A 26,589-nucleotide genomic window follows, 5' to 3' on the forward strand; every position below is an offset into this window, starting at 1 on the left:
GGGATTTGAACCCGTGACCTCTGACTCCAAAGCCCGGGCTCTTTCCACTGAGCCGCACTGCTTCTCTATAGTTGAGGAGCATTGAGTCTTGCTTTGTGTCCACTGGCAAGAGCACTGCTCTGGGAATCCAGAGACCTGAGTACGAATCCCGGTTCCCACTTTGGTCGGCTAAAGAGGGCTGCGTCCTCACCCACCTTCTCACACGTTGCACTCGGCACCCCGGGGGAACAGAATGGCCCGGTGAGAGAGGGCAAGAGCCCCTGTATAAACCACTAGCACTGCAAAGCTCCTTCTTCACAGGGAACGGGATGATTAACCCTGTTGTAGTGTACTCCCCCAAGCGCTTAGTACAGTGCTCTGCACACAGTCAAGAACGAGGGCTTCAGAATCAGAGGTCGTGGGTTCTAATCCCGGCTCCGCCACTTGTTAGCTGTGTGACTTTGGGCACCTCACGTCCCTTCTCTATGCCTCAGTTCCCTCATCTGTAAAATGGGGATTAAGACTCTGAACGCCACGTGGAGCAACCTGATTATCTTGTATCCACCCCAACGCTTAGGACAGTGCTTGGCACCTAATAAGCGCTTGACAAATGACATTGAAAGGAGAAGCAGCATGGTTTAGTGGAAAGAGCGTGGGCTTGGGAGTCAGAGGTCATGGGTTCTAATGAGGCTCCACCACTTTTTTTTAAAAAAAATGGCATTTATTAAGTGCTTACTATGTGCAAAGCACTGTTCTAAGCGCTGGGAGGTTACAAGGTGATCAGGTTGTCCCCTGGGGGGCTCACAGTCTTAATCCCCATTTTACAGATGAAGGAACTGAGGCCCAGAGAAGTTAAGTGACTTGCCCAAAGTCACACAACTGACAAGTGGCAGAGGCCGGATTTGAACCCATGACCTCTGACTCCAAAGCCCGGGCTCTTTCTGTGTGACTTTGAGCAAGTCACTTGACCTCTCTGTGCCTCTGTTACCTCATCTGTAAAATGGGGATTGAGACTGTGAGTCCCATGTGGGACAACCTGATTACTTTGTATCTCCCCCAGTGCTTAGAACAGTGCTTGGCACATAGTAAGTGCTTAACAAATACCATAATAATTATTATTGTCATTATTATTATTATTATTATTATTATTGTCTTGTCTTATGCCATTGAGTTGTTTCTGACCCATAGTGACACCATAGACACATCTCCTTCAGAACACCCAGCTCTCCATCTGCAACCTACTAAATGCTCAACAAATAGCATTTATATTGGACTCTCTCAAGGACTTAATATGGTGCGCTGCACACAGTAAGCGCTCAATCAGTATGATTGTTGAGCAGTTGACAGATTCAATTCCTCAATAATAATAATAATAATGATATTTTTAAGTGCTTACTATGTGCCAGGCACTGTAAAAAGCTTTGCGGGGGAATACAAGCAAATTGAGTTGGACGCAGTTTCTGTCCCACGTGGGGCTCACAAGCCCCATTTTACAGATAAGGTAACTGAAGCCCAGAGAAGTGAAGTGACTTTTCCAAGGTCACACAGCAGACAAGTGGCAGAGCAGGGGTTAGAACCCATAACTTTCTGACTCTCAATTCCATGCTCTATCCACAATGTCATGCTGCTTCTTCACCAATAAATACCATCGATTGAGCGATTGATACAATCAATGCCTCTGAACAGGTTCTCCATACTGAAACCTCAGGACTGAGGTTCTGCATCCTTCCTGTTGTGTGACGACATCATTTTCCCCGCTTTAAGGAGGGTTATCAGGTCGTTCGGGTGTGCAGTGCTCCTTAAAAATGAGGTGGAAATTTCTAGTTTAGCTTACAGCATCGTCTACTTTCACCCGACAGCTTTAAAACAGATAGGTTTGCTTTGTGTTGTTGATATAGAAAGGCCAAGAATTACATCAGAGCCTCAGGATGTTGCTGTTACTTCTGGGAATACGGTGTACTTCACATGTCGAGCAGAAGGCAATCCCAAACCAGAAATTATTTGGCTCCGCAACAAGTAAGTCGGAAAAGAAGTCGGAGAATAAAACAGTGGTTGTATGTTTCCTAGCAGAAGTGGTGTTCACAACCAAATCTTTTTCAGAAACTTTCAGAAAAAGTCAAAAACGAAGGTAGCAATTTTAGACGAGCAGCCTAAGTTTTTAGACTCAGTGATCTTCGCCCCAGTCTAAATCAGACTCAACTAAGTTATGTCTCAAAGGACTTTTGAGGGTTTTTTTAACATGTGTAATCATTTTTTTTTTTACCTTTTCTTGGGATGTATTTTAGAGTCATGTAAGATTAAACATTCCGCAAGGCGTCTGTATTTTTTGGAGATGGGGCAGGGAAGAAGAGGCAAAAATCTGGGATGGGAGGAGAAAAAAGGGCATTGGATTTCCAACCCAGGGAAAAGAACTTGTATGAAAAGAAATTGGCTCCACCGACTTGATAATGACTTAATAAAAACAGTAGGTTTCTTCTCAGCTCCATCTGTGATCCCATAGGATTTTGTTTTCTAGCTTTTTTTAGTATGTGTGGAGACTCTTTTCCTTGTATCAGCGATAATCTGGGTAAATGCCCTGGGTTCTCATGTTCCGTTTCCGTCTTTGAATAAACCAAGAAATCTTAACTAAGTTATTGTCAGCACGATAAACCGCAGAATGAGAACGATGTCATCAGGCTTTGTTTGGAATTTATAGAGAGTCAGATGAAGGTAATCCCTGTCCAAATATAGCTGATTATTTCACCAGGTCTCACTCAGTCATCTGGAGAGTAAATCTCTTAACTGCCCTGGGGTTTAGGCATGTCTGAGTAGATGAATTGTTAAGGGCAGTTAGGGAACACAAAACAATTTGCATCTTTAAAAGTGAGGTGGCAAAGACATAATAATAATAATAATAATAATAATAATAATAATAATAATGATGGTTTTTGTTAAGCGCTATATGCCGAGCACTGTTCTAAGCACTGGGTTAGATACAAGGTTATCCGATTGTCCCACACGGGACTCACAGTCTTCATCCCCATTTTACAGACAAGGGAACTGAGGCCCAGAGAAGTGAAGTGACTTGCCCAAAGTCACAGAGCTGACAAGAGGTGGAGCCGGGATTAGAACCCACGGCTCTTGTCACTAAGCCACTCTGCTTCTCCATGTGGGAACTTTGTTTCTTTACACCTTTTTTTCCTCTCTTTTTAAGTCCTATCTCAGGCTTAATATAATGGCCATGCATTAGCAATTCCTAGAGAGGGAAATGCTTTGTAATTCCTTTGCATCTGTAATTGTCACTACAGAAGAACTTGGGCTCTAATCCCCGGCTGCACCAGTGTCTGCTGTGTGACCTTGGGCAAGTCACTTAAGGTCTCTGTGCCTCTGTCGTAGAACAGTGCTTTGCACATAGTCAGCACTTAATGAATGCCGTCATTATTGTTATGATTGTTATAGAAAATCTGTAAAAAGACTGTGAGCCCCATGTGGGACATGGACTCATCGTCATCATCGATCGTATTTACTGAGCGCTTACTGTGTGCAGAGCACTGTACTAAGCGCTTGGGAAGTACAATTTGGCAACATATAGAGACAGTCCCTACCCAACAGTGGTCTCACAGTCTAAAAGGGGGAGACAGAGAACAAAACCAAACATACTAACAAAATAAAATAAATAGAATAGATATGTACAAGTAAAATAAATAGATAAATAAATGTCCAACCTGCGTAATTTGTATCTACCCCAGCACTTAGTCCAGTGCCTGCTACATAATAAGCATTTAACAAATGCCATCAAAAATCTGTCAGACATTATAGATCAATCTCATTTTTAGTCTTTCAAAAAAAAAAAAAAACACAAAAAACCCAGTGAAAGAAACAGTTTTTTTTTTCCCTAAGTAAATGTTGGAAACTAGAGACAAATTAGAAAATGCAAGAATAAAGATATGAGCGTCAAATTCATGGACCGTCTCTATACGTTGCCGACTTGTACTTCCCAAGCACTTAGTAAAGTATTCTGCACACAGTAAGCGCTCAATAAATAGGATTGAATGAATGTACAGATTTGATTCATTTACGGCCTGGCATAGAGCATTCCGGAAGCCTTTCATCTTTTGACTGGGATTGTTTTTCATGCTCATGCGTGTGAAGCTTTGGATCACCAGATTTCTATCTTCACAGTAACGAGCTGAGCATGCAAACGGATTCCCGTTTGAACCTGTTAGATGATGGAACATTGATGATTCAGAACACCCAGGTGACCGACCAAGGGATTTATCAATGTATGGCAAAAAACGTGGCTGGCGAGGTGAAAACTCAGGAAGTTACCCTCAGATATTTCGAATCCCCAGGTAAGTTCATTTCAGTGGAGGCGTTTCACTCAACATAAGGAGAAAGGGCTTTAGTAGTAGTAATGGTAATTATGGAGGATCTACTGACTGTTCTAGGGGCTTGGGAAGTGCAGAAAAATCTCAGGACAGTTCCTTGACCACACGATGGACACACATGAAAATATCTCAGAGGATGGGCATATTTAAACAAACGGTTAAGTGTAAGAGGCGGCTGAAAGGTTGATTGAAAATCTGGGGATGGATAATTAGTCGTTCATTCGGTTGTATATTTTGAGCGCTTACTGTCTGCAAAGCACTGTAGAAAGCGCTTGGGGATGTACAAGGTAACAATAAACAGACGTTCTCGGCCCACAATTAGCTTACAGTCTAGAGACTGGACATTAAAATTAACTATCAATAAATTAATATCGAGCAATGTAATAATCAACATTAATTAATATTGACAATCGATCGATACACATTTATTAATATCAATAATTTACATTAATGATTAGTCAAGCACTTAGTACAGTGCTCTGCACACAATAAGCGCTCAATCAATATGGTTAAATGAATAATATGAATAAGTAAATTACAAATGCGTTTATAAGTGTCGTGGGGCTGGGAGTGGGGGTGAATATTAATTCAGTCGTATTTATTGAGCCCTTACTGTGTAGCATGTAAGTGGACAGACATGAAATAATAAAAATAAATAAAATACAGGTATGTATATAAGTGCTGTGGGGCTGGGAGGGGGGGATGAATATTTATTCATTCAATCATGTATAATGAGCCCTTACTGTGTGCAGAGCACTGTACTAAGCACTTGGGAGAGTACAATAAACAATAAACAGACACATTCACTGCCCACAATCAATCAATCGTATTTATTGAGCGCTTACTGTGTGCAGAGCACTGTACTAAGCGCTTGGGAAGTACAAGTTGGCAACACATAGAGACAGTCCCTACCCAACAGTGGGCTCACGGTCTAAAAAGGGGGAGACAGAGAACAAAACTAAACATACCAACAAATAAAAATAAATAGAATAAATATGTACAAGTAAAATAAATAGAGTAATAAATATGTACAAACATATATACATATATACAATGAGCTTACATTGTAGGGGGAAAGACAGTCATTAGTATAAATAAATTCATTCATTCAATCATGTTTTTTGAGTGCTTACTGCGTGCAGAGCATTGTACTAAGCACTTAATGACAGTTACATGTATAAGTACCTTGGCCCTGAGACGTTGGGGGGTGGATGAAGGGAGCGGGAGAAGAGGAAAGGCAGGCTTTGTCAGGGAAGACATCCAGGAGGAGGTGTGCATAGACCAGGGGCCTGGGAGTGAAGAAGGGCGTGGGTTCTAATGCTGGCTTTGCCACTTGTCTGCTGTGTGACTTTGGGCCACTCACTTAACTTCTCTGTGCCCCAGTTACCTCATCTGCAATAATAATTATAATAATAATGGCATTTATTAAGCACTTATTATGTGCAGTTTACACCCGGTTGGAATTAGACGTCTAGCAGAGCAGTGATGACCTTGGGAGAAGCTAATGCTCGGACGGGGGATGTTGTTCTTTGTCTTGGATTAGCTAGGCCAAGTTTTGTGATTCAGCCCCAAAATACCGAAGTGTTGGTGGGGGAGAGCGTCACCTTGGAATGTAGCGCCACGGGCCACCCCCAACCCCGGATCACCTGGACGAGGGGCGACAGGACGCCTCTGCCCGAGGACCCTCGCATCAACATCACCCCTTCCGGGGGTCTTTACATACAAAACGTGGTCCAGGAGGACAGCGGCGAGTACGCCTGCTTCGCAACCAACAGCCTGGATAACATCCACGCCACGGCTCTCATCATCGTGCAAGGCCGGTGCCGTTCGAAAGAGGAAATTCTTAAAATTCGACGGGGCTGATTAGAGGAGGCCTTATTTGTCTGTTTCTTAGATGTTGGCTCTTTGGTAGTCATTCATTCAGTGGGATTAGCTGAGCGTTGTCTGTGTGAAGAGCACCGAACTAAGTGCTTGGCAGTACAAACACAGTACAAATATTACTCTATTTATTTATTTATTCTACGTGTACATGTCTATTCTATTTATTTTATTTTATTAGTATGTTTGGTTTTGTTCTCTGTCTCCCCCTTTTAGACTGTGAGCCCACAGTTGGGTAGGGACTGTCTCTATATGTTGCCAATTTGTACTTCCCAAGCGCTTAGTACAGTGCTCTGCACATAGTAAGCGCTCAATAAATACGATTGATGATGATGATGACGATGATACAACAGAGTTGGAAGGCAAAGTCCCTGCCCACAAGGAGTATGCAGTCTAGAAGGGGAGACAGATCATCATCATCATCAGTCGTATTTATTGAGCGCTTACTGTGTGCAGAGCACTGTACTAAGCGCTTGGGAAGTACAAGTTGGCAACATATAGAGAGAGTCCCTACCCAACAGTGGGCTCATAGTCTAAAAGGGGGAGACAGAGAACAAAATCAAACATACTAACAAAATAAAATAAATAGAATAGATATGTACAAGTAAAAGTTTGGTACTGTGGGGCTGAGGTGGGCTGAATATTGAGTGTGCTAAAAGAGCTCACAGCCAAGTGCGTAGGGGACAATGATAGGAGAGGGAGTGGGGAATATGAGGGCCTAGTCTGGGAAGGTTTCTTGGAGGAGGTGTCATTTTCGTAAGGCTTGGGGAATAATAATAATAATAGTAATGATAATAATAATAATGATGATGGCATTTCTTAAGCGCTTACTATGTGCCAAGCACTGTTCTAAGCACTGGGGTAGATACAAGGTAATGAGGTTGTTTCACGTGGGGCTCACAGTCTTCATCCCCATTTTACAAATGAGGGAACTGAGGCCCAGAGAAGTCGAGTGACTTGCCCGAGGTAACACAGCTGATCAGTGGCAGAGCAGGGATTAGAACCCTCGACCTCCCAACCCCGGGCTCTTGTAACTGAGCCATACTGCTTAATCCCCAAATTTTCCTTTTTACCTTGATTTGTGGAGGTTAGTCACTCCACTTAACCTCTTTTCCATCAGTTGGTTATACTTATCAAGTGCTTACTGTGTGGAGAGCTCTGTACTAAGCGCTTGAGAAAGTACAGTATAACAGAGTTGGTAGACACGTTCCCTGCCCTCAATGAGCTTACAGTCTAGAGGGTGAGTTTACAGCCTTCACTCCCATTCTTTCAGACAATTAAGATAGTAGCAGTAGTAGTTGCTCAATGGAGAGAGCACCGGCTGTGGAATCAGAGGTCATGGGTTCAAATCCCAGCTCCGCCAATTGTCAGCTCAGTGACCTTGGGCAAGTCACTTAACTTCTCTGTGCCTCAGTTACTTCATCTGTAAAATGGGGATGAAGACTGTGAGCCCCCGGGGGACAACCTAATCACCTTGTAACCTCCCCAGCGCTTAGAACAGTGCTTTTCACATAGTAAGTACTTAATAAATGCCATTATTATTATTATTATTATTACTATTTATTGAGTTTCACGTAATGCCCTGTAACAATAATGAGAAATACAAATACAATACAAATACATTAGTATTTGTGTAAGACTTTTATTCCCAAAGTGAACTTTCATTACTTATCTCACTTTTGCCTCATAACAACCTTGTGAGTTAGCTAGTAGGCAGGTGATATTATTCCCATTTCACTGATGAGAAAACTGAGGTACGGAGGAGGTCACGCAATAGGCCAGGAACCAAGGTTGGACTTGAACGGGAGTTAACTTCCCTGTGCCTCAGATACTTCATCTGTAAAATAGGGATTAAGACTTTGAGCCCCAGGTGAAACAGGGACCGTGTCCAACCTGATTGGCTTGAATCTCGGATGGGGGATGTTGGATTCTACTCCAACACATAATAAAATGGCTAGTATCATCATCATCATCAATCGTATTTATTGAGCGCTTACTGTGTGCAGAGCACTGGACTAAGCGCTTGGGAAGTACAAGTTGGCCACATATAGAGACAGTCCCTACCCAACAGTGGGCTCACAGTCTAAAAGGGGGAGACAGAACAAAACCAAACATACTAACAAAATAAAATAAATAGAATAGATATGTACAAGTAAAATAAATAAATAAGTAGAGTAATAAATATGTACAAACATATGCATATATACAGGTACTGTGGGGAAGGGAAGGAGGTAAGATGGGGGGGGTGGAGAGGGGGACGAGGGGGAGAGGAAGTACGGGGCTCAGTCTGGGAAGGCCTCCTGGAGGAGGTGAGCTCTCAGTAGGGCCTTGAAGGGAGGAAGAGAGCGAGCTTGGCGGATGTTGGGAGGGAGGGCATTCCAGGCCCGGGGGAGGACGTGGGCCGGGGGTCGATGGCGGGACAGGCGAGAACGAGGCCCGGGGAGGAGATTAGCAGCAGAGGAGCGGAGGGTGCGGGCTGGGCTGGAGAAGGAGAGAAGGGAGGTGAGGTAGGAGGGGGCGAGGGGATGGACAGCCTTGAAGTCCAGGGTGAGGAGTTTCTGCCTGATGTGCAGATTGATCGGTAGCCACTGGAGATTTTTGAGGAGGGGAGTAACATGCCCAGAGTGTTTCTGGACAAAGACAATCCGGGCAGCAGCATGAAGTATGGATTGAAGTGGGGAGAGACATGAGGATGGGAGATCAGAGAGAAGGCTGATGCAGTAGTCCAGACGGGATAGGATGAGAGCTTGAACGAGAAGGGTAGCGGTGTGGATGGAGAGGAAATATGTAGTAAGCGCTGAACAAATGCCATTTTAAAAAACAATTGTTGTTTTCCATCCCATAGCTGTGCCTCAGTTTACCGTTGCCCCTCAAGATAGAGTGGTTATAGAGGGCCACACTGTGGACTTCCACTGTGAGGCCCAGGGTTACCCTCAGCCTGTGATCGCCTGGACTAAGGGAGGTAAGTCGGCCTGTGGTAACCCTGAGCTGGTTCTCCTCAAGGATTGATAGAGTCTTAAGAACGCTAATGCCCTTCGCTCTGTGTGACTTCCTTGGAAGATATTTCCCCTCCACTCTTCAAGTCCTTAGCCCTTTGAGAAGAAAATCCCATCCGGGCCTCACCCGCTCGTTGGGATGAAGTCAATGACCCCCCTCCTCCCTCCCTCCCCGCCAAGTCTTTCCCATCATCACTATTAGGCCCAACGCTTCCAAACTCACAAGCGGACGGAAAGTTCTCCCACCTCACCAAGGCCCCGAGGTGATCGCTGGAACGTATTTTGTAATTGCGGCCGGAAAAGCTGATTCGCCGTTGCTGTGTTCCAGGGAGCCAGCTCTCCGTGGATCGGAGGCATTTAGTTCTGTCGTCGGGAACGCTGAGGATTTCCGCGGTGGCCCTTCATGACCAGGGGCAGTATGAATGCCAGGCTGTCAACATTGTCGGCTCGCAGAGGATCGCCGTCCAGCTGACGGTGCAACCCCGAGGTACTGTCTTTGTTGTGCTGTTGGAGGTGGTCAGAGAAGCAGCGTGGCCTAATAATAATAATGATGGCATTTAGTAAGCCTTACTATGGGCAAAGCACTGTTCTAAGCACTGGGGAGGTTACAAGGTGATCAGGTTGTCCCACGGAGGGCTCACAGTCAATCCCCTTTTAGACCGTGAGCCCCTTTTAGACTGTGAGCCCACTGTTGGGTAGGGACTCTCTCTATATGTTGCCAACTTGTACTTCCCAAGCGCTTAGTACAGTGCTCTGCACACAGTAAGAGCTCAATAAATACGATTGATGATGATGATGAATCCCCATTTTACAGATGAGGTAACTGAGACACAGAGAAGTGAAGCGACTTGCCCAGAGTCACACAGCTGACAGTTGGCCTAGTGGATAAGAGCACAGATTTGGGAGTCAGAAGGACCTGGGTTCTGGTCCTGCCACTGCCGCTTGTCTGCTGCGCGACCTGGGGCAGGTCACTTCACTTCTCTGGGCCTCAGTTACCTCATCTGGAAAATGGGGATTAAGACTGCGAGCACCATGCGGGACAGGGACTGTGTCCAACCTGATGGTCTTGTATCTCCCTCAGTACTGAGAACAATGCTTGACGCATAACAAATACCATCATTATTATTACTATTATTATTATGATCCCTTTGTCACCGAGATGCTAAGAAAGACAGGCCGGCGAGGTGAGAAGCAGCTTAACCTAGTGGAAAGAGTTCAGGCCTAGATGTCAGAGGAACTGGGTTCTAATCCTGGCTCATCCACTTGTTCTTGGGCAAGTGGAAGATGGATTCTGATTGATCTTGGGCAAGTCAGCTTCTCTGTGTCTCTGTTACCTCATCTGTGTAATGGAGATTCCCCCTGGAAGTCCCGTGTCCGGGGACTTCAGTATTGTATCTTCCCCATTGCTTAGTACAGTGCCTGGCAAATTCAATCGAATTTATTTATTGAGCGCTTACTGTGTGCAAAGCACTGTACTAAGCGCTTGGGAAGTACAAGTTGGCAATATATAGAGGCGGTCTGTACCCAACAGCGGGCTTACAGTCTGGAAGCGCTTAGTACAGTGCTCTGCACATAGTAAGCGCTCAATAAGTAAGATTGATGATGATAGAAGGGGGAGACAGACAACAAAACAAAACATATTAACAAAATAAAATAAATAGAATAAATATGTACAAATAAATAAATAAATAGAGTAATAAATACGTACAAACATATACACAGGTGCTGTGGGGAGGGGAAGGAGGTAAGGTGGGGGGATGAGGAGGGGGAGAGGAAGGCGGGGGTTCAGTCTGGCAAATAGTAAGAGCTTAACAAATACCATAAAAAAAGTCCGTTGAAGGGACTAGATGGGAAGATAGACATTAAAATAAATTACAGATATGTACAGAAGTGCTGTGGGGCTAAGGGTGGGGTGAATATCAAGTGCTTAAAGTGGGCAGATCGAAGTGCTCAGGTGACCCAGAAGGGCGAGGGAGTGGAGAAGCAGCGTGGCTTAATGGAAAGAATTTGGGCTTGGGAGTCAGAGGTCATGGGTTCTAATCCCTCCTCCACCACTTGTCAGCTGTGTGACTTTAAGTCACTTAGCTTCTCTGGGCCTCAGTTACCTCATCTGTAAAATGAGGATTAAGACTGTGAGCCCCACGTGGGACAACCTGATTAGCTTGTATCTACCACAGCGCTTAGAACAGTGCTTGGCACATAGTAAGCACTTAACAAATGCCATCGTTATTATTATCATTAGGGGAGAATGAGGGTTTAGGAAACTTGAAACAAGGTGCAGACCTGAGAGAGATCATTATTATCATTTTTTTGTTGTTGTTGCAGTATTTATTAAGACCTCACAGCAGCGCGGCTCAGTGGAAAAAGCCCGGGCTTTGGAGTCAGAGGTCATGGGTTCAAATCCCGGCTCCGCCAATTGTCAGCTTTGTGACTTTGGGCAAGTCACTTCACTTTTCCGGGCCTCAGTTCCCTCATCAGTGAAATGGGGACGAAGCCCGTGAGCCCCCAGTGGGACAACCTGATTTTTTTGTACCCCCCCAGCGCTTAGAACAGTGCTTTGCACATAGTAAGCGCTAAATAAATGCCATTATTTTATTTTTTTTGGTGCCAAGCGCACTGTACTACCTGTTTTGGTTGATAAAAGACGATCAGATTGAACCCAGCCCCTTTCCCAACCTTCGCTGATCTCCTATCGCTTTTCTTCCAGTCACTCCTGTGTTCGTGAGCATTCCCAGTGATATGACGGTGGAGGTTGGCACCAACGTGCAGATTCCCTGCAGTTCTCAAGGAGAGCCCAAGCCAGAAATAACGTGGAATAAGGTAATAAATCCATGGGATCAAATTTTCTCGGCGCATAGAAGTATTATTTAGACTTTACAGCTGTCCAGTCAAACTGTTTATTGAAGTGCGGAGTAACCCGGTACCTGCATTCCTCATCTCTGAATATGTTTAAAGGCTCATCATGCAGTCTGAGCATGTTTTTATCAGGTCTGAACATTTATCTTCTTAACCTCCCCATTTCCTTAGTAAATGACGGACCCGTGCGTGTGGAGCAAATTGAGTTTCTAAATCCTTCATCCAAATGATTAAAAAACAAAACAATAGACATGATTTGCCATTCTCATTTTATCTCTTTGGGGCAAGTGGCAGTGGGTAATTTTAGGTTAGTGGGCAAAATCTGTTTAATTTATAAGTATATGCATTCAATCGTATTTATTCAGAGCTTACTGTGTGCAGAGCACTGTACTAAGAGTTAGGGAGAGTACAATAAAATAGACATATTCCCTGCCCACAACAAGCTCACATCTAGAGGGGGGAGAGAGACATTAATATAATAACGACTCCAAAGCCCGGGCTCTTTCCGCCGAACCACTCTGTTCCCGTATTGGATATGTTGGATAAATTGGATAAATTATTCCGACCTGACTGTAACCAAGTAAGCATACTGCACTGGGGTAGATACGAAATAAACAGATGGACACAGTCCCTAACCGACATGAGACTCACGGTGAAGAAGGAGGGAGAACAGGTATTTTATCCCTGTTTCACAGATGAGAAGACTGAGGAAAGGAAAAGCGAAATGACTTGCCTCAGGCCACCCAGCGGAGCCAGTTTTAGCACTCAGGTCCCCTGATTAATATATATAGGGAATATAATAGGCACATTTCCTGTCCACAGGGAGCTTAAAGTCCTAGACACAACAAGAACAAGACACAACAAAGGGTTCCAGAGCCCATTGTTGGGTAGGGACTGACTCTGTTGCCGAATTGTACTTTCCAAGCGCTTAGTACAGTGCTCTGCACATGGTAATTTATTACTCTATTTGTGCACATTTATTCTATTGATTTTATTTTGTTAATATGTTTTGTTGTCTGTCTCCCCCTTCTAGACTGTGAGCCCGCTGTTGGGTAGGGACCGTCTCTAGATGTTGCCCACTTGGACTTCCCAAGCGCTTAGTACAGTGCTGTGCACACAGTAAGCGCTCAATAAATATGATTGAATGAATGTCCGCTCTGTGACCCCGCGCAGATCACTTCACTTTTCTGGGCCTCAGTTGTCCCTGTAAAATGGGGAGGAAGACGGTGAGCCCCATGAGGAACATGGACTGTGTCCAGCGTGGTTAGATTGTACCTACCCCAATGGCTTGGTACAGTGCTTGGCTCATACTAAGTGTTTAACAAATAGCACCGTTCATTTATTGAGCTCTTGCCTTGCGCAGTGCACTGTACTAAGCACTTGGAAGAGTACAGTACCACAAAGTCGGCAAACACATTCCCTGCCCACAACCAGCATAGTCGACAGTCTAGTTCCTGGTAGGAGAGCGGTTGGGAGCAAAGGGTTGAAGATGGGAGAGTTGGGAATGAGTGATGAAAAAGGTGAGTTTGAGACGAATAGAGAGCGCAAACTGGGGTAAAGTGGAAGAAGAGAGTAGATAGTTAAAGAGGGGAGAGGTTTCTTCCACTTTCCCCGTTTGCACTCTCTATTCCTCTCAAAATCACCTTTAGTAGATAGTTAAGAGGGGAGAGGTTTCACAGAGGACCTGAAACACAGTGGTGAGTTTTAAAGCTTTTCTATTCAGGCTGATTCCTCTGCTCCGTTTTCACTCTTCATGTTCTTCTCTGTAATGATTTCAGCTCTTTAAATCAATGAAAACTGTAGGCAAGTTGGCCCAGCACAATGGTCCTTTTAAACCAATTAATGTCTTTATTTGACCTAGGATGGCGTTCAGGTAACTGAAAGTGGAAAATTTCACATTAGCCCGGAAGGTTTTCTGACCATAAATGATGTGGGAACAGCCGACGCCGGGAGATATGAATGCGTCGCCCGGAACTCTATCGGATACTCCTCCGTCAGTATGGTCCTAAGCGTCAATGGTGAGATATTCTGTATTTCCCCTAAAAGGCTGCGAAAAGGAATTTTAATTTCACCAAAGGGAATTTTTAATTTCACGACTGGGGTAATCATGAAGCCGCATTAGAAGAAGCATTAGAGAAGCAGCATGGCTCAGTGGAAAGAGCACGGGATTTGGAGTCAGAGGTCATGGGTTCAAATCCGAGCTCCGCCAATTGTCAGCTGTGTGACTTTGGGCAAGCCACTTAACTTCTCTGTGCCTCAATTACCTCATCTGTAAAATGGAGATTCATTCATTCATTCAATTCATTCAATCGTATTTATTGAGCGCTTACTGTGTGCAGAGCACTGTACTAAGTGCTTGGGAAGTACAGGTTGGCAACTATATATAGAGACGGTCCCTACCCAACAGCGGGCTCACAGTCTAGAAGGGGGAGACAGACAACAAGGCAGAACATAATTAACAAAATAAAATAAATAGAATAAATATGTACAAATTAATGTACAAATATGTACAGATTAAGACTAGGAGCCCCACGTGGGACAACCTAATCACCTTGTAACCTTCCCAGGGCTTAGAACAGTGCTTTGCACTTAGTAAGTGCTTAATAAATGCCAAGATTATTATTACTAGAAAGGGCCCAATGACTGTATTATTACTGTTATCATAAAACTCTTGTCACGTTTTCGAACTTCAGTGCATTAAAAACGAAACAGGTTGAGTATGAAAGAAGACTCGTGTTCCAGAGGAAAAAAGTATATTTTGTGGTTTGTTTAATAGAGGCTATAATGATGACAGTCTTTATTAAGCGCTTCCTGTGTCCTAAGGCACATATAGCATAGTCAGGTCAGTCGCAGGCTCCGTCCCACTTGGGGCCTAATAGTAGGTGTCTTAAAGATGATGAAAGCAAGGCCCAGAGTGGTTCAGTGACTTGCTCAAGGTCACACAGCAGGCCAGTGGCACAGCGAGGACTAATTGTGTGGTTCTCAAGCCCGTTCCTTGTCCAGAAGGCCATGATGCCTCCATGTCACGTAACCCCCATGGTCCTTCACTGAGGCTGCTCTGTCCGTGCCCAGCCTTAACATTTCCCACCAGATAGTGGGAATTTTTGAGTGTACTGGATGTAGGGCCAGTGTTCCCCTGGAATCAGAGAATCCCAATTGTTCTGCTCCTTCTACTTCTTCAGCTTCACTGCTGTTGAGCTCCCCTTAGACTGTAAGCTCCTTGTGGGTAGGGAACGCATATATGTTCTCAACTGAACAAGAGAAGCAGAGTGGCTTAGTAGAAAGAGCTCGGGCTTGGGAGTCAGAGGATGTGGGTTCTGATCCCGGCTCTGCCACTTGTCTGCTGTGTGACCTTGGGCAAGTCACTTAATTTCTCTGTGCCTCAGTTACCTCATCTGTAAAATGGGGTTTAAAAGTGTGAGGCCCATGTGGGACAACCTGATTACCCTGTATCCACCCCAGTGCTTAGAGCAGTGCTTGGCACGTAGTAAGCGCTTAACAAATGCCGTTATTATTATTATATTCTCTTCCAGGCCCTTAGTACAGTACTCTACACTTGGTAAGTGTGCAGTAAATACCATCAATTGGTTATGTGAACTGGAATAATTAATAATAATAATAATAATAATAATAAAAGGTGATTTTTCAAGGTAGAAGCCTCTTGTTAGCAAAGTGCCTTGCTAACAGATTCCCAAATCCTCAAAAGAGAGCCAGGGCCAGCCCAACCTTACTCAGGAGATTCATGATTAATCAATCAGTGGCATTCATCATTATAATTATCAACAATAATAATTGTGGTATTTGTTAAGCGCTTACTCTATGTCAAGCACTGAATTCAGTGCTGGAGTAGATTCAAGAGAATCGGGACCCACATGGGGCTCAAGGTACGGAAGGAGAAAAGGTATTGAATCCCCGATTTGTGGAGGAGGGCACAGATTAGTCAAGTTGCCAATTTGTACTTCCCAAGCGTTTAGTACAGTGCTCTGCACACAGTAAGCGCTCAATAAATAAGATTGAATGAATGAAAGTGACTTGCCCATGGTCACAGAGCAGGTAAGTGGCAGAGCCAGAATTTAGAACCCAACATTGTCTATAAAGAGTGTTACTTTTTTCAACCAGAAATGATCATTAGTTGGTTGTGAGAAGTTTACACCTCAGTTGAAAAAACTGAGAACAAGAGCGTGGCTTTTTGAGTAAAAATGAGGTAGCGTCTAGACTTTCTTTTATGAGCAACGTGTATAGTTCCTTTCCAGTAATATTCAACTCCGTGATTTCCTAGTTCCCGATGTCAGTCGAAATGGAGATCCGTTTGTAGCCACCTCCATTGTTGAAGCAATCGCCACCGTTGACAGAGCTATAAATTCTACCCGATCGCACTTATTTGACAGGTATGCCTTTTTGGGTTTTTTCTCACCCCAACCCCTGACCCTTCTCACACCCACAAAGAAAATCTCAGGCTGTTGCATATACTCCTACATGCCAACTCTTAGCATTTCCACAAAGGAACTTCACTGCTGAGATGAATAACAGCTTGAACATCTGGTTGAGCTCCGAAGTTAAGCAGTGCAACAGGAAAGACTCGAGCTCTCCAAATAGAATCCGTGCTATGATTCATGAATAAAAAAATTCACCTAATAAGGCTGATGTTATTACTTTAGTCATTGGGCAGAAGCAGAGCATTTGAAAAGCTACTAGGCATCTAAGGCTCAGTAGATTCCCTTTGGAAATGTCAGAGACTGATAGATGTTGTTGTCCTTTGCATTCAAACGTGATCCCAACTTTGACCTGCAACTGCAGCCCCCCCAGACCTCCCATAAAATCCTTGGCCGATGTGTAGTTGACTCTGAATCCATGCGAAACACCTTATGTTTTCTGATTTCGTATTAATCGTGCGCTTATTTTATTTTATGCATTCCGTTTGGGGATAAGAAAATAAGGTACAGTAGTACATGCTGTCTCTGGACTATTAAACTCTGGAAAGGTCTAAAAAGTGGCTCCTTTGTGTCTAGGTAGTGATAGCTTCTCATTTGCTCAATTGTAGCTTAACTATTTCACTTTTTTCCCACCCCCAATTATTATCAGCCGTCCTCGTTCGCCTAATGATTTGCTGGCTTTGTTCCGGTATCCAAGAGATCCTTACACTGTAGAACAAGCGAGAGCAGGAGAAATATTTGAGAGAACATTGCAGCTAATCCAAGAGCACGTGCAGCATGGTCTGATGGTTGACCTGAATGGAACAAGTAAGTATTCTGTTTCCTCCTGACTTTTTTTTTTTTCTGGGCCAAACTCTAAATTTTATGAAACATTTTTGGTGGTGGTTGTTTTTAAATGGTATTGATTGAACACTTCCTGTGCCCCAGGCTCTGTACTAAGTGATGGGGTTGGTACAAGCTAATTAGATTAGACCTAGTCCTTATCCTATATGGGGCTCAAGGCTTAATCACCATTTACATATGATAACCGAGGCACAGAGAAATCGAGTGAATTAATAACAATAATTATGGTACTTGTTAAGCACTTACTATGTGCCGAGGACTGTTCTAAGAGCTGGGGTATTTACCAGTTAATCAGGTTGGACACAGTCCCTTTCCCACATAGGGACTCACACTTTTAATCCCTAGTTAACAGATGAGGTAACTGAGGCCCAGGGAAGTTAAGTGACTTGCTTAAGGTCACACAACAATTAGCAGATAAGCAATAAGCGATAAGCAGATAATTAGCAATTAGCAGAGTGGGGATTAGAACCCAGGTCCTCCTGACTCCCAGGGTTTGATGATACCCCAAGAGAAAATCTGTAGTGTTTCTACAGTTTTTTTAAAAATAGCATAGGAATTCACAACAACTTCTGCTACGGTGGTTTCATTTTAATTTTGAAGCTATTTCTATCGTCATCTAGTCTTGTCACACCCTTTGGACTTGGAGCTTTTCATTTTTTCAAGGCTTAGGCTTCGTTTATGAAGTTCTTCCATTTTCCACAAAGAAATGTTGGCTGTGCCAAGTTGTCAGTTTTTGATGCATCATCCCACATTTCTGCTGCAATAAGTAACTCTCCTTGTGGTGCCAAATTCATCTCAGCACCTTGAAGGCAGCACAAAGTGGGGGCTGTGTCCTGATAGGCTTGCAAGGCGGGACATTTGTGTGGTGGGACTCCATCGCCTTCAAGTGCTGGGAATAAATCTCCAAGTTTCCACCCCCAAGAGACCTGGGTGCCAGGGAGAAGAGAATCTGCCGCTTTGCTTTTCCCGTGACTGTTCTTCATCATCGTGTGGCCGAGTGTGTCATCTATTACGCCCTTGTTGTCTGCGACTGGCAAGATAAATTGATTGGCCTTTGTCCCACACGGGGATCACGATCCAAGAGGGTAGGGAGAGTGAGTATCTTATAAGGAAACTGAGGCACAGGGAAGCTATGTAACTTGTCCAAGATCACTCAGTGGATTAGATAAGCTCTTAGTACAGTGCTCTGCACACAGTAAGCGCTCAATAAATACGATTGATTGATTAATGGAAGTGCCAGGATTAGGTAGGAGGTGGTCCTGACTCCCTATCCTGTGTCCTGGCCACTAGACATCTTTCGAGAACTCACTGTTCTATTGTACTTTCCCAAGCGCTTAGTACAGTCGTTGCATCTAGTCGGCGCTCAGTAAATACGATGGACCAAGTGACTATCCATAGGTGCCAACCTTTCATGTGGGGGTTGTAAAAGGACCAGAGATTTGGGAGTGGGTGAGGACTGGAAGCAAAGGCTTGAGAGAGCAAACAGGGAAGCAGCGGGGTACAGTGGTTAGAGCCCAGGCCCGAGAGTCAGAAAGTCACAGTTTCTAATCACAGAGACTTGAGAGAGCAAACAGGGAGGCAGCGGGGTACAGTGGTTAGAGCCCAGGCCCGAGAGTCAGAAAGTCACGGTTTCTAATCCCAGCTCCGCTACTTGTCTGTCAAATGGGGAATAAGACTGAGAGCCCTATGTGGGACAGGGACTATGTCCAACTCGGCTGGCTGGTATCCACCCCAGCCCTTAGTAATAATAATAATAATGATGGTATTTGTTAAGCGCTTACTATGTGTCAATCAGTGTTCTAAGCGCTGGGATAGATACAAGGTGATCAGGTTGTCCCACATGGGGCTCACAGTCTTAATCCCCACTTTACAGATTAGATAACTCAGGGCACAGAGAAATTAAGTGATTTCCCCAAAGTCACACAGCTAGTAAGTGGCGGAGCCGGGATTAAAACCCACTACGTCTGACTCCCAAGCCCGGGCTCTTTCCACAAAGCCACGCTGCTTCTCATCGTGCGGTGCCTGGCGCATAGTAAGAGCTTAACAAATACCACAATTATTTTTATTTATCAGAATGACACCATTTTAGCTTCTTTTCAGGCCCTGACTGGAAACTCTCAGGTCCTCCTGTGAGAAGCCCGGGATGATCGTATCTAGTCATCCGATCAGGAGGCTGTGGGAACGTCACCCCCCAGAGAGCGGGCAGTCGAAACTTGAAAAATGGGGGTGACTCGAGGAGAGATTTCAATTCTGCTTTGGAAAAGTGAGAGAAGTCTCATTGTAAGCCATATGCGGACATTCTAAGTTAATTGTGGAACTGCTCTGGCAGGGAGTTGGAAGGGGGGCTGTTCCCAATATGTATGACCATAGCTTCGGGAATGATGAGAATATTTTTAGTGAATTATGGCGTTTTGGCAAGTAGCCTATAACAGAAACATCTGAGAGGAAGCATTCTTCACGCAGCCTTTTTTAGATGTTTACAGTTTAGAATTCTTACTGTAACTTCCGAATACTGTTAACTGTGATGACGGGGCCAGAAGTATCAATCCAAACATTCTTAGTTTGGGGCACTCTAAGCTGTCGAAAACATTGCAAATACACTCGGGCTCTTCCTAGCGATTTGGATTTCTTGGTAAACGGAAGGACTTCTCCTCCTCACCCTGTAATGTCTTTTTCTCATGTGAAAGACTCAGGATTCTCCTCTGGATAGTTTTTGGGCAAAGAAATGTATTTTTCCTCTTTTGGGGATGTATTTAAAAGATCCCCTGAAAGACTAGAAAAAGGAAATAGGATTCCTCTTGAATTTCACTCTTATTAGCTGGGAAGCTGACTTCAGCTAGAATTGCCTTCCTGTGTCCTCAGTTATGGGTTGTAGCCAATACACCCTAGGGATTTTTCCTGCAGATTTTCTCCTGAACAGCTGCACCACTAGGAAAACTTCCATGGAGCAATTTTCCCTTTCAAGAAAACCCCCGCTAAATGCCAAACCCTTGATAATTCTTCCATTCGAAGAGCGTTTTTGTTTTTCCAAAACATCGGCACACCTCAGTCCCATTTTGGGGCAATCCACTGGAGAATGACTGAATTCAGTCAGTCCCGTTTTACAGATGAGGAGGCTGAGGCACGGAGAGATTAAGCCACCTCTGGGATCACACTCCAGTGGTCTCCCGTCCACCTCCGCCTCAAACAGAAACTCCTCACTATCGGCTATAGAGCAGTCAATCACCTCGCCCCCTCCTACCTCACCTCGCTACTCTCCTACCACAGTCCAGTCCGCACACTTCAATCCACTAATGCTAACCTTCTCACTGTCCCTCCATCTCATCTATCTCGCTGCCGACCTCTCCCACGTCCTGCCTCTGGCCTGAAACGCCCTCCTTCCTCATATACAACAGACAGTGACGCCGCCTTTCTAAGCCTTATTGACAGCCCATCTCCTCCAAGAGGCCTTCCCTGATCAATCAATCAATGAATCAATCGTATTTATTGAGCGCTTACTGTGTGCAGAGCACTGTACTAAGCGCTTCAACTATCATCTCTACGCTGATGACACCCAGCTCTACATCTCTGCCCCTGCTCTCTCCCCCTCTCTCCAGGCTCACATCTCCTCCTGCCTTCAGGACATCTCCATCTGAATGTCTGCCCGCCACCTAAAACTCAACATGTCCAAGACTGAACTCCTTGTCTTCCCTCCCAAACCCTGCCCTCTCCCTGACTTTCCCATCTCTGTTGACGGCACTACTGTCCTTCCCATCTCACAACCCGCAATCTTGGTGTCATCCTCGACTCCGCTCTCTCATTCACCCCTCACATCCAAGCCGTCACCAAAACCTGCCGGTCTCAGCTCCGCAACATTGCCAAGATCCGCCCTTTCCTCTCCATCCCAACCGCTACCCTGCTCGTTCAAGCTCTCATCCTATCCCGTCTGGACTACTGCCTCAGCCTTCTCTCTGATCTCCCATCCTCCTGTCTCTCCCCACTTCAATCCATACTTCATGCCGCTGCCCGGATTGTCTTTGTCCAGAAACGCTCTGGGCATGTCACTCCCCTCCTCAAAAATCTCCAGTGTCTACCAATCAATCTGCGTATCAGGCAGAAACTCCTTACCCTTGACTTCAAGGCTGTTCATCACCTGGCCCCCTCCTACCTCACCTCCCTTCTCTCCTTCTCCAGCCCAGCCCGCACCCTCCGCTCCTCTGCCGCTAATCTCCTCACCGTTAGGCCTCGTTCTCGCCTGTCCCGCCATCGACCCCCGGCCCACGTCCTCCCCCGGGCCTGGAATGCCCCCAATCCCTCTGCCCATCCGCCAAGCTAGCTCTCTTCCTCCCTTCAAGGCCCTACTGAGAGCTCAGCTCCTCCAGGAGGCCTTCCCAGACTGAGCCCCTTCCTTCCTCTCCCCCTCGTCGCCCTCTCCATCCGTCCCATCTTACCTCCTTCCCTTCCCCACAGCACCTGTATATATGTTTGTACATATTTATTACTCTATTTATTTATTTTACTTGTACATATCTATTCTATTTATTTTATTTTGTTAATATGTTTGGTTTTGTTCTCTGTCTCCCCGTTTTAGACTGTGAGCCCACTGTTGGGTAGGGACTGTCTCTATATGTTGCCAACTTGTACTTCCCATGCGCTTAGTACAGTGCTCTGCACACAGTAAGCACTCAATAAATACGATTGATTGATTGATTACAATAAGCCATCCTTTCCTCTTCTCCCACTCCCTTCTGTATCTCTCTGCTTGGCTCCCTTTATTCATCCCCTTCTCCCAGCCCCAAAGCACTTATGCCCATGTCTGTAATTTATTTATTTATATTATTGTCTCTCTCCCCCTCTAGACTCTAAGCTCACTGTGGACAGGGAATGTGTTTATTGTTGTACTATACTCTCCCCAGCGCTTAGTATAAGGCCCTGCTCAATACTTTGTATTATACTCTCCCCAGCACTTATTACAGGGCTCTGCACAATACTTCCCCCACTATGTTTCATTTCCTAAAGAATTCCCCAGCAGCAAAACACAGCCAGTGCTTAGAACAGTGCTTTGCACATAGTAATCGCTTAACAACTGCTATTATTATTATTATTATTATCATTGGCTTAGAATTTCACCTCCTTTCTCTCCCCCTGACTTGGCGAAGATGCTGAAGGGAGCGGTTCTAACAGCTCTGTTATATCAAACTCTCCCAAGTGCTTAGTGCAGTGTTCTGCACACAGTAAACGCTCAGTAAATACCGTTGATTGATTACCTCATCCGTAAAATAGGGATTGAGATCGTAGGCCCCATGTGGGACAAGGGACTGTGTCCAATCCGATTTGCTCATAGCCACCCTTCAGCTTAGTACAGTGCCTGGCACGTAGTAAGCGCTAAACATATGTTATTATTATTATTGATCAAAAGCCCCTCGGTGTTTAAATGCAGGCTGCAGAAAGCTGAATAACAGAACTGTTTTGTTGTCTGTCTCCCCTTCTAGACTGTGAGCCCGTTGTTGGGTAGGGTCCATCTCTATATGTTGCCGAATTGTACTTCCCAAGCGCTTAGTACAGTGCTCTGCACACCATAAGCGCCCAATAAATGTGATTGAATGAATGAATAAACTGTGCGTTTCGTGAGATCCACAGTCCTGAGGATTAAAGAGCTAACTGTGGTATCCAAATGCATGTGTGGATGGCTACTGCCAGTTAACATCAGTGTTTGGTTTTGCTTCCTCTAATAATAATAACAATGATGATGATGACGGTATTTGTTAAGCAACTGTTTTGTATCAACCACTGTTCTAAGAGCTGGGATAGAAACAAGTCCCTGTCCCACAGTCTTCATCCCCATTTTACAGGTGAGGTGAGTGAGGCCCAGAGAATTGAAGTGACTTGCCCGAAGCCCCACAGCTGAAGAGTGGCAGGGCCCGGATTAGAACCCAGGTCCTTCTGATTCCCAGGCCCGGGCTCTATCCTCTAGGCCATGCTGCTTTCCATGCTGCTCTTTATTCATTCATTCATTCAGTCGTGTTTATTAAGTACTTACTGTATGCACAGCATCGTACTAAGTCCTTTGGAAAGTACAATACAGCAATTAAGAGGGATAATCCCTGCCTACAGAGAGCTCACAGTCTAGGAGGCAGACAGCAGGACAATTAAACAAACATCAGTATAAGTCAATAAAATGACAGATCTGTACATAAGTGCCGTGGGGCGGGGAGATGGGGGAATAGAAAAGGAAGAGAGTCAGGGCGATGCAGAAGGGAGTGGGAGACGAGGAAAAGCGGGGCTTAGTCAGGGAAGGCCGGCTCAGTGGAAAGAGCATGGGCTTTGGAGTCAGAGGTCATGGGTTCAAGTCCTGGCTCCACCAGTTTTCAGCTGTGTGACTTTGAGCAAGTCACTTAACTTCTCTGGGCCACGTTTACCTCATCTGTAAAATGGGGATGAAGACTGTGAACCCCCGGGGGACAACCTGATCACCTTGTAAACTTCTCAGCGCTTAGCACAGTGCTCTGCACATAGTAAGCGCTTAATAAATGCCATCAGTAGTAGTGGTAAGGCCTCTTGGAGGAAAAGGACCTTCAGTAAGACTTTGAAGCGGGGGAGAGTCATTGGCTGGCAGATTTGAGGAGGGAGGGCATTCTAGGCCAGAGGTAGGACGTGGGCCAGGGGTCGGCAGCGAGACGGAGGCCCGCTGAGAAGGTTAGCGGCACTAGAGGAGCCAAGAGCGAGGCCGCCTTGGAGGAGGAGAGAAGGGAGGGGAGGTAGAAGGGGCGAGGGGATGGACGGCTTTAAAGCCAACGGTGAGGAGTTTTTGTTTGACCCGGAGATGGGTGGGCAACCACCGGAGATTTTTGAAGAGGGGCTGACGTGTCCTGAGCGTTTCTGAAGAAAGACGATCCGGGCAGCGGAGTGCGGTATGGGCCGGAGCCGGGAGAGGCAGGACGTCGGCTCCCCCGGGGCAGGGATCCCGCGTCTCCGGACTCGGTCGCTCTCCCCGGGGCGATCAGTCCGGCGCTCGGCACCCGGTAGTCTCCGAGCGGATGGCGCTGATGGGTGGCTCTGCGTTTCAGGCTACCACTACAACGACCTGGTGTCGCCCCAGTTCCTGAACCTGATCGCCAACCTGTCGGGCTGCACGGCGCAGCGGCGCGTGAACAACTGCTCGGACATGTGTTTCCACAGGAAGTATCGCACCCACGACGGCACCTGCAACAACCTGCAGCACCCGATGTGGGGGGCCTCCCTGACGGCCTTCGAGCGGCTGCTCAAGGCCGCCTACGAGAACGGCTTCAACCTGCCGCGGGGCGCCGACCCCCGGCGCCGCTACCACGGCCACCCGCTGCCCCCGCCCCGCCTGGTGTCCACCGCGCTGATGGGCACGGAGGCGGTGACCCCGGACGCCCGGCTGACCCACATGACCATGCAGTGGGGCCAGTTCCTGGACCACGACCTGGACTCCACCGTGGTGGCCCTGAGCCAGGCCCGCTTCTCGGACGGGCAGCACTGCAGCTCGGTCTGCACCAACGACCCGCCGTGCTTCTCCGTCCTGGTGCCCCCCGACGACCCCCGCGGGCGGAACGGGGCGCGCTGCATGTTCTTCGTGCGCTCCAGCCCCGTGTGCGGCAGCGGGATGACCTCCCTGCTGATGAACTCGGTCTACCCGCGGGAGCAGATCAACCAGCTGACCTCCTACATCGACGCCTCCAACGTCTACGGCAGCTCGGACCACGAGGCCCGGGAGGTGCGCGACCTGGCCGGCCAGCGCGGCCTCCTGAGGCAGGGTATCGTCCAGCGGTCCGGGAAGCCCCTGCTGCCCTTCGCCACGGGCCCGCCCACGGAGTGCATGAGGGACGAGAACGAGAGCCCCATCCCCTGCTTCCTGGCCGGGGATCACCGGGCCAACGAGCAGCTGGGCCTGACCGGCATGCACACGCTCTGGTTCCGGGAGCACAACCGGGTCGCCGCCGAGCTCCTCCGGCTCAACCCGCACTGGGACGGGGACACCGTCTACTACGAGGCCCGCAAGATCGTCGGCGCCCAGGTCCAGCACATCACTTACAGCCACTGGCTGCCCAAGATCTTCGGGGAGGCGGGCATGAAGATGCTCGGGAGCTACCGCGCCTACGACCCCGCCGTGAACTCGGGCATCTTCAACGCCTTCGCCACGGCGGCCTTCCGCTTCGGCCACACCCTCATCAACCCCCTCCTCTACCGGCTGGACGAGAACTTCCAGCCCCTCCCGCAGGGCCACGTCCCCCTCCACAAGGCCTTCTTCTCCCCGTTCCGGATCGTCAACGAGGGGGGCATCGACCCGCTGCTCCGGGGCCTGTTCGGGGTGGCCGGGAAGATGCGGGTGCCGTCCCAGCCGCTCAACACGGAGCTGACCGAGCGGCTCTTCTCCATGGCCCACGCCGTGGCGTTGGACCTGGCGGCCATCAACATCCAGAGGGGCCGGGACCACGGCATCCCTCCCTACCACGACTTCCGAGTGTACTGCAACCTGTCTTCCGTCCACACCTTCGAAGATCTCAAAAACGAAATCCAGAATCCTGACATCCGGGCCAAGCTGCAGAGGTGAGGCCGGCGGGAAACCTGGCGGGGTTTCCCTCCTTTTTAAAAATGATTATATATACCGTGAGTCCCACGTGGCACACAGTAAGCGCTTGGCGAATCATATCTACGTATATATCTATATCCAAGATAATAGATATAATTTGCCAAGCGCTTACTATGTGCCACGTGGGACTCACGGTTCTTAATCCCCATTTTGCAGATGAAGTAACTGAGCCATGGAGACAATAATAATAATAATGATACCATGTGTTTTGCGCTTACTGTGTGTCAAGCCCTGTTCTCAGTGCTGGGGTAGATACAAGATAGTCGGGTTGTTCCACGTGGGGCTCACGGTCTTAATCCCCATTTTACACACGAGGTAATCGAGGCACAGAGAAGTGAAGTGACTTGCCCAAAGTCACACAGCTGACAAGTGGCAGAGCCGGAATTAGAACCCACGACCTCTGACTCCCAAGCCCGGGCTCTTTCCACTAGGCCACGCTGCTTCTCCTATCGAGAAGTGACTTGCCCAAGGTCCCATGGCGCTGGAATAGATACACGGTCCCTGGGCCACGTAAGGATCAGAGTCTTAATCCCCATTTTGCAGATGAAGTAACTGAGGCACAGAGACGTGAAGTGACTTGTCCAAGGTCCCTTGGCAGTCAGATCAGCCGGGATTAGAACCCAGGTCCTTGTGACTCACCACTA

The 26,589-nt window shown here is 46.7% G+C and overlaps 1 protein-coding gene across 1 annotated transcript in view; it reads left to right on the top strand.

The window, feature by feature from the left end:
- The window catches only part of PXDN (peroxidasin), a 124,665-nt gene that overhangs the window by 76,343 nt on the left and 21,733 nt on the right, over positions 1–26,589 (top strand). Inside the window, exons 9-18 of the mRNA XM_038771651.1 lie at positions 1,878–1,995; positions 4,141–4,310; positions 5,890–6,162; positions 9,070–9,186; positions 9,549–9,707; positions 11,928–12,040; positions 13,938–14,094; positions 16,356–16,464; positions 17,159–17,316; positions 24,399–25,902. Of these exons, the coding sequence (XP_038627579.1) occupies positions 1,878–1,995; positions 4,141–4,310; positions 5,890–6,162; positions 9,070–9,186; positions 9,549–9,707; positions 11,928–12,040; positions 13,938–14,094; positions 16,356–16,464; positions 17,159–17,316; positions 24,399–25,902 (2,878 nt within the window). The remainder of the gene's footprint in view (positions 1–1,877; positions 1,996–4,140; positions 4,311–5,889; positions 6,163–9,069; positions 9,187–9,548; positions 9,708–11,927; positions 12,041–13,937; positions 14,095–16,355; positions 16,465–17,158; positions 17,317–24,398; positions 25,903–26,589) is intronic.

Source organism: Tachyglossus aculeatus, chromosome X1 (assembly GCF_015852505.1).
Source record: "Tachyglossus aculeatus isolate mTacAcu1 chromosome X1, mTacAcu1.pri, whole genome shotgun sequence".
In the NCBI taxonomy this organism is placed as follows: Eukaryota; Metazoa; Chordata; class Mammalia; order Monotremata; family Tachyglossidae; genus Tachyglossus; species Tachyglossus aculeatus.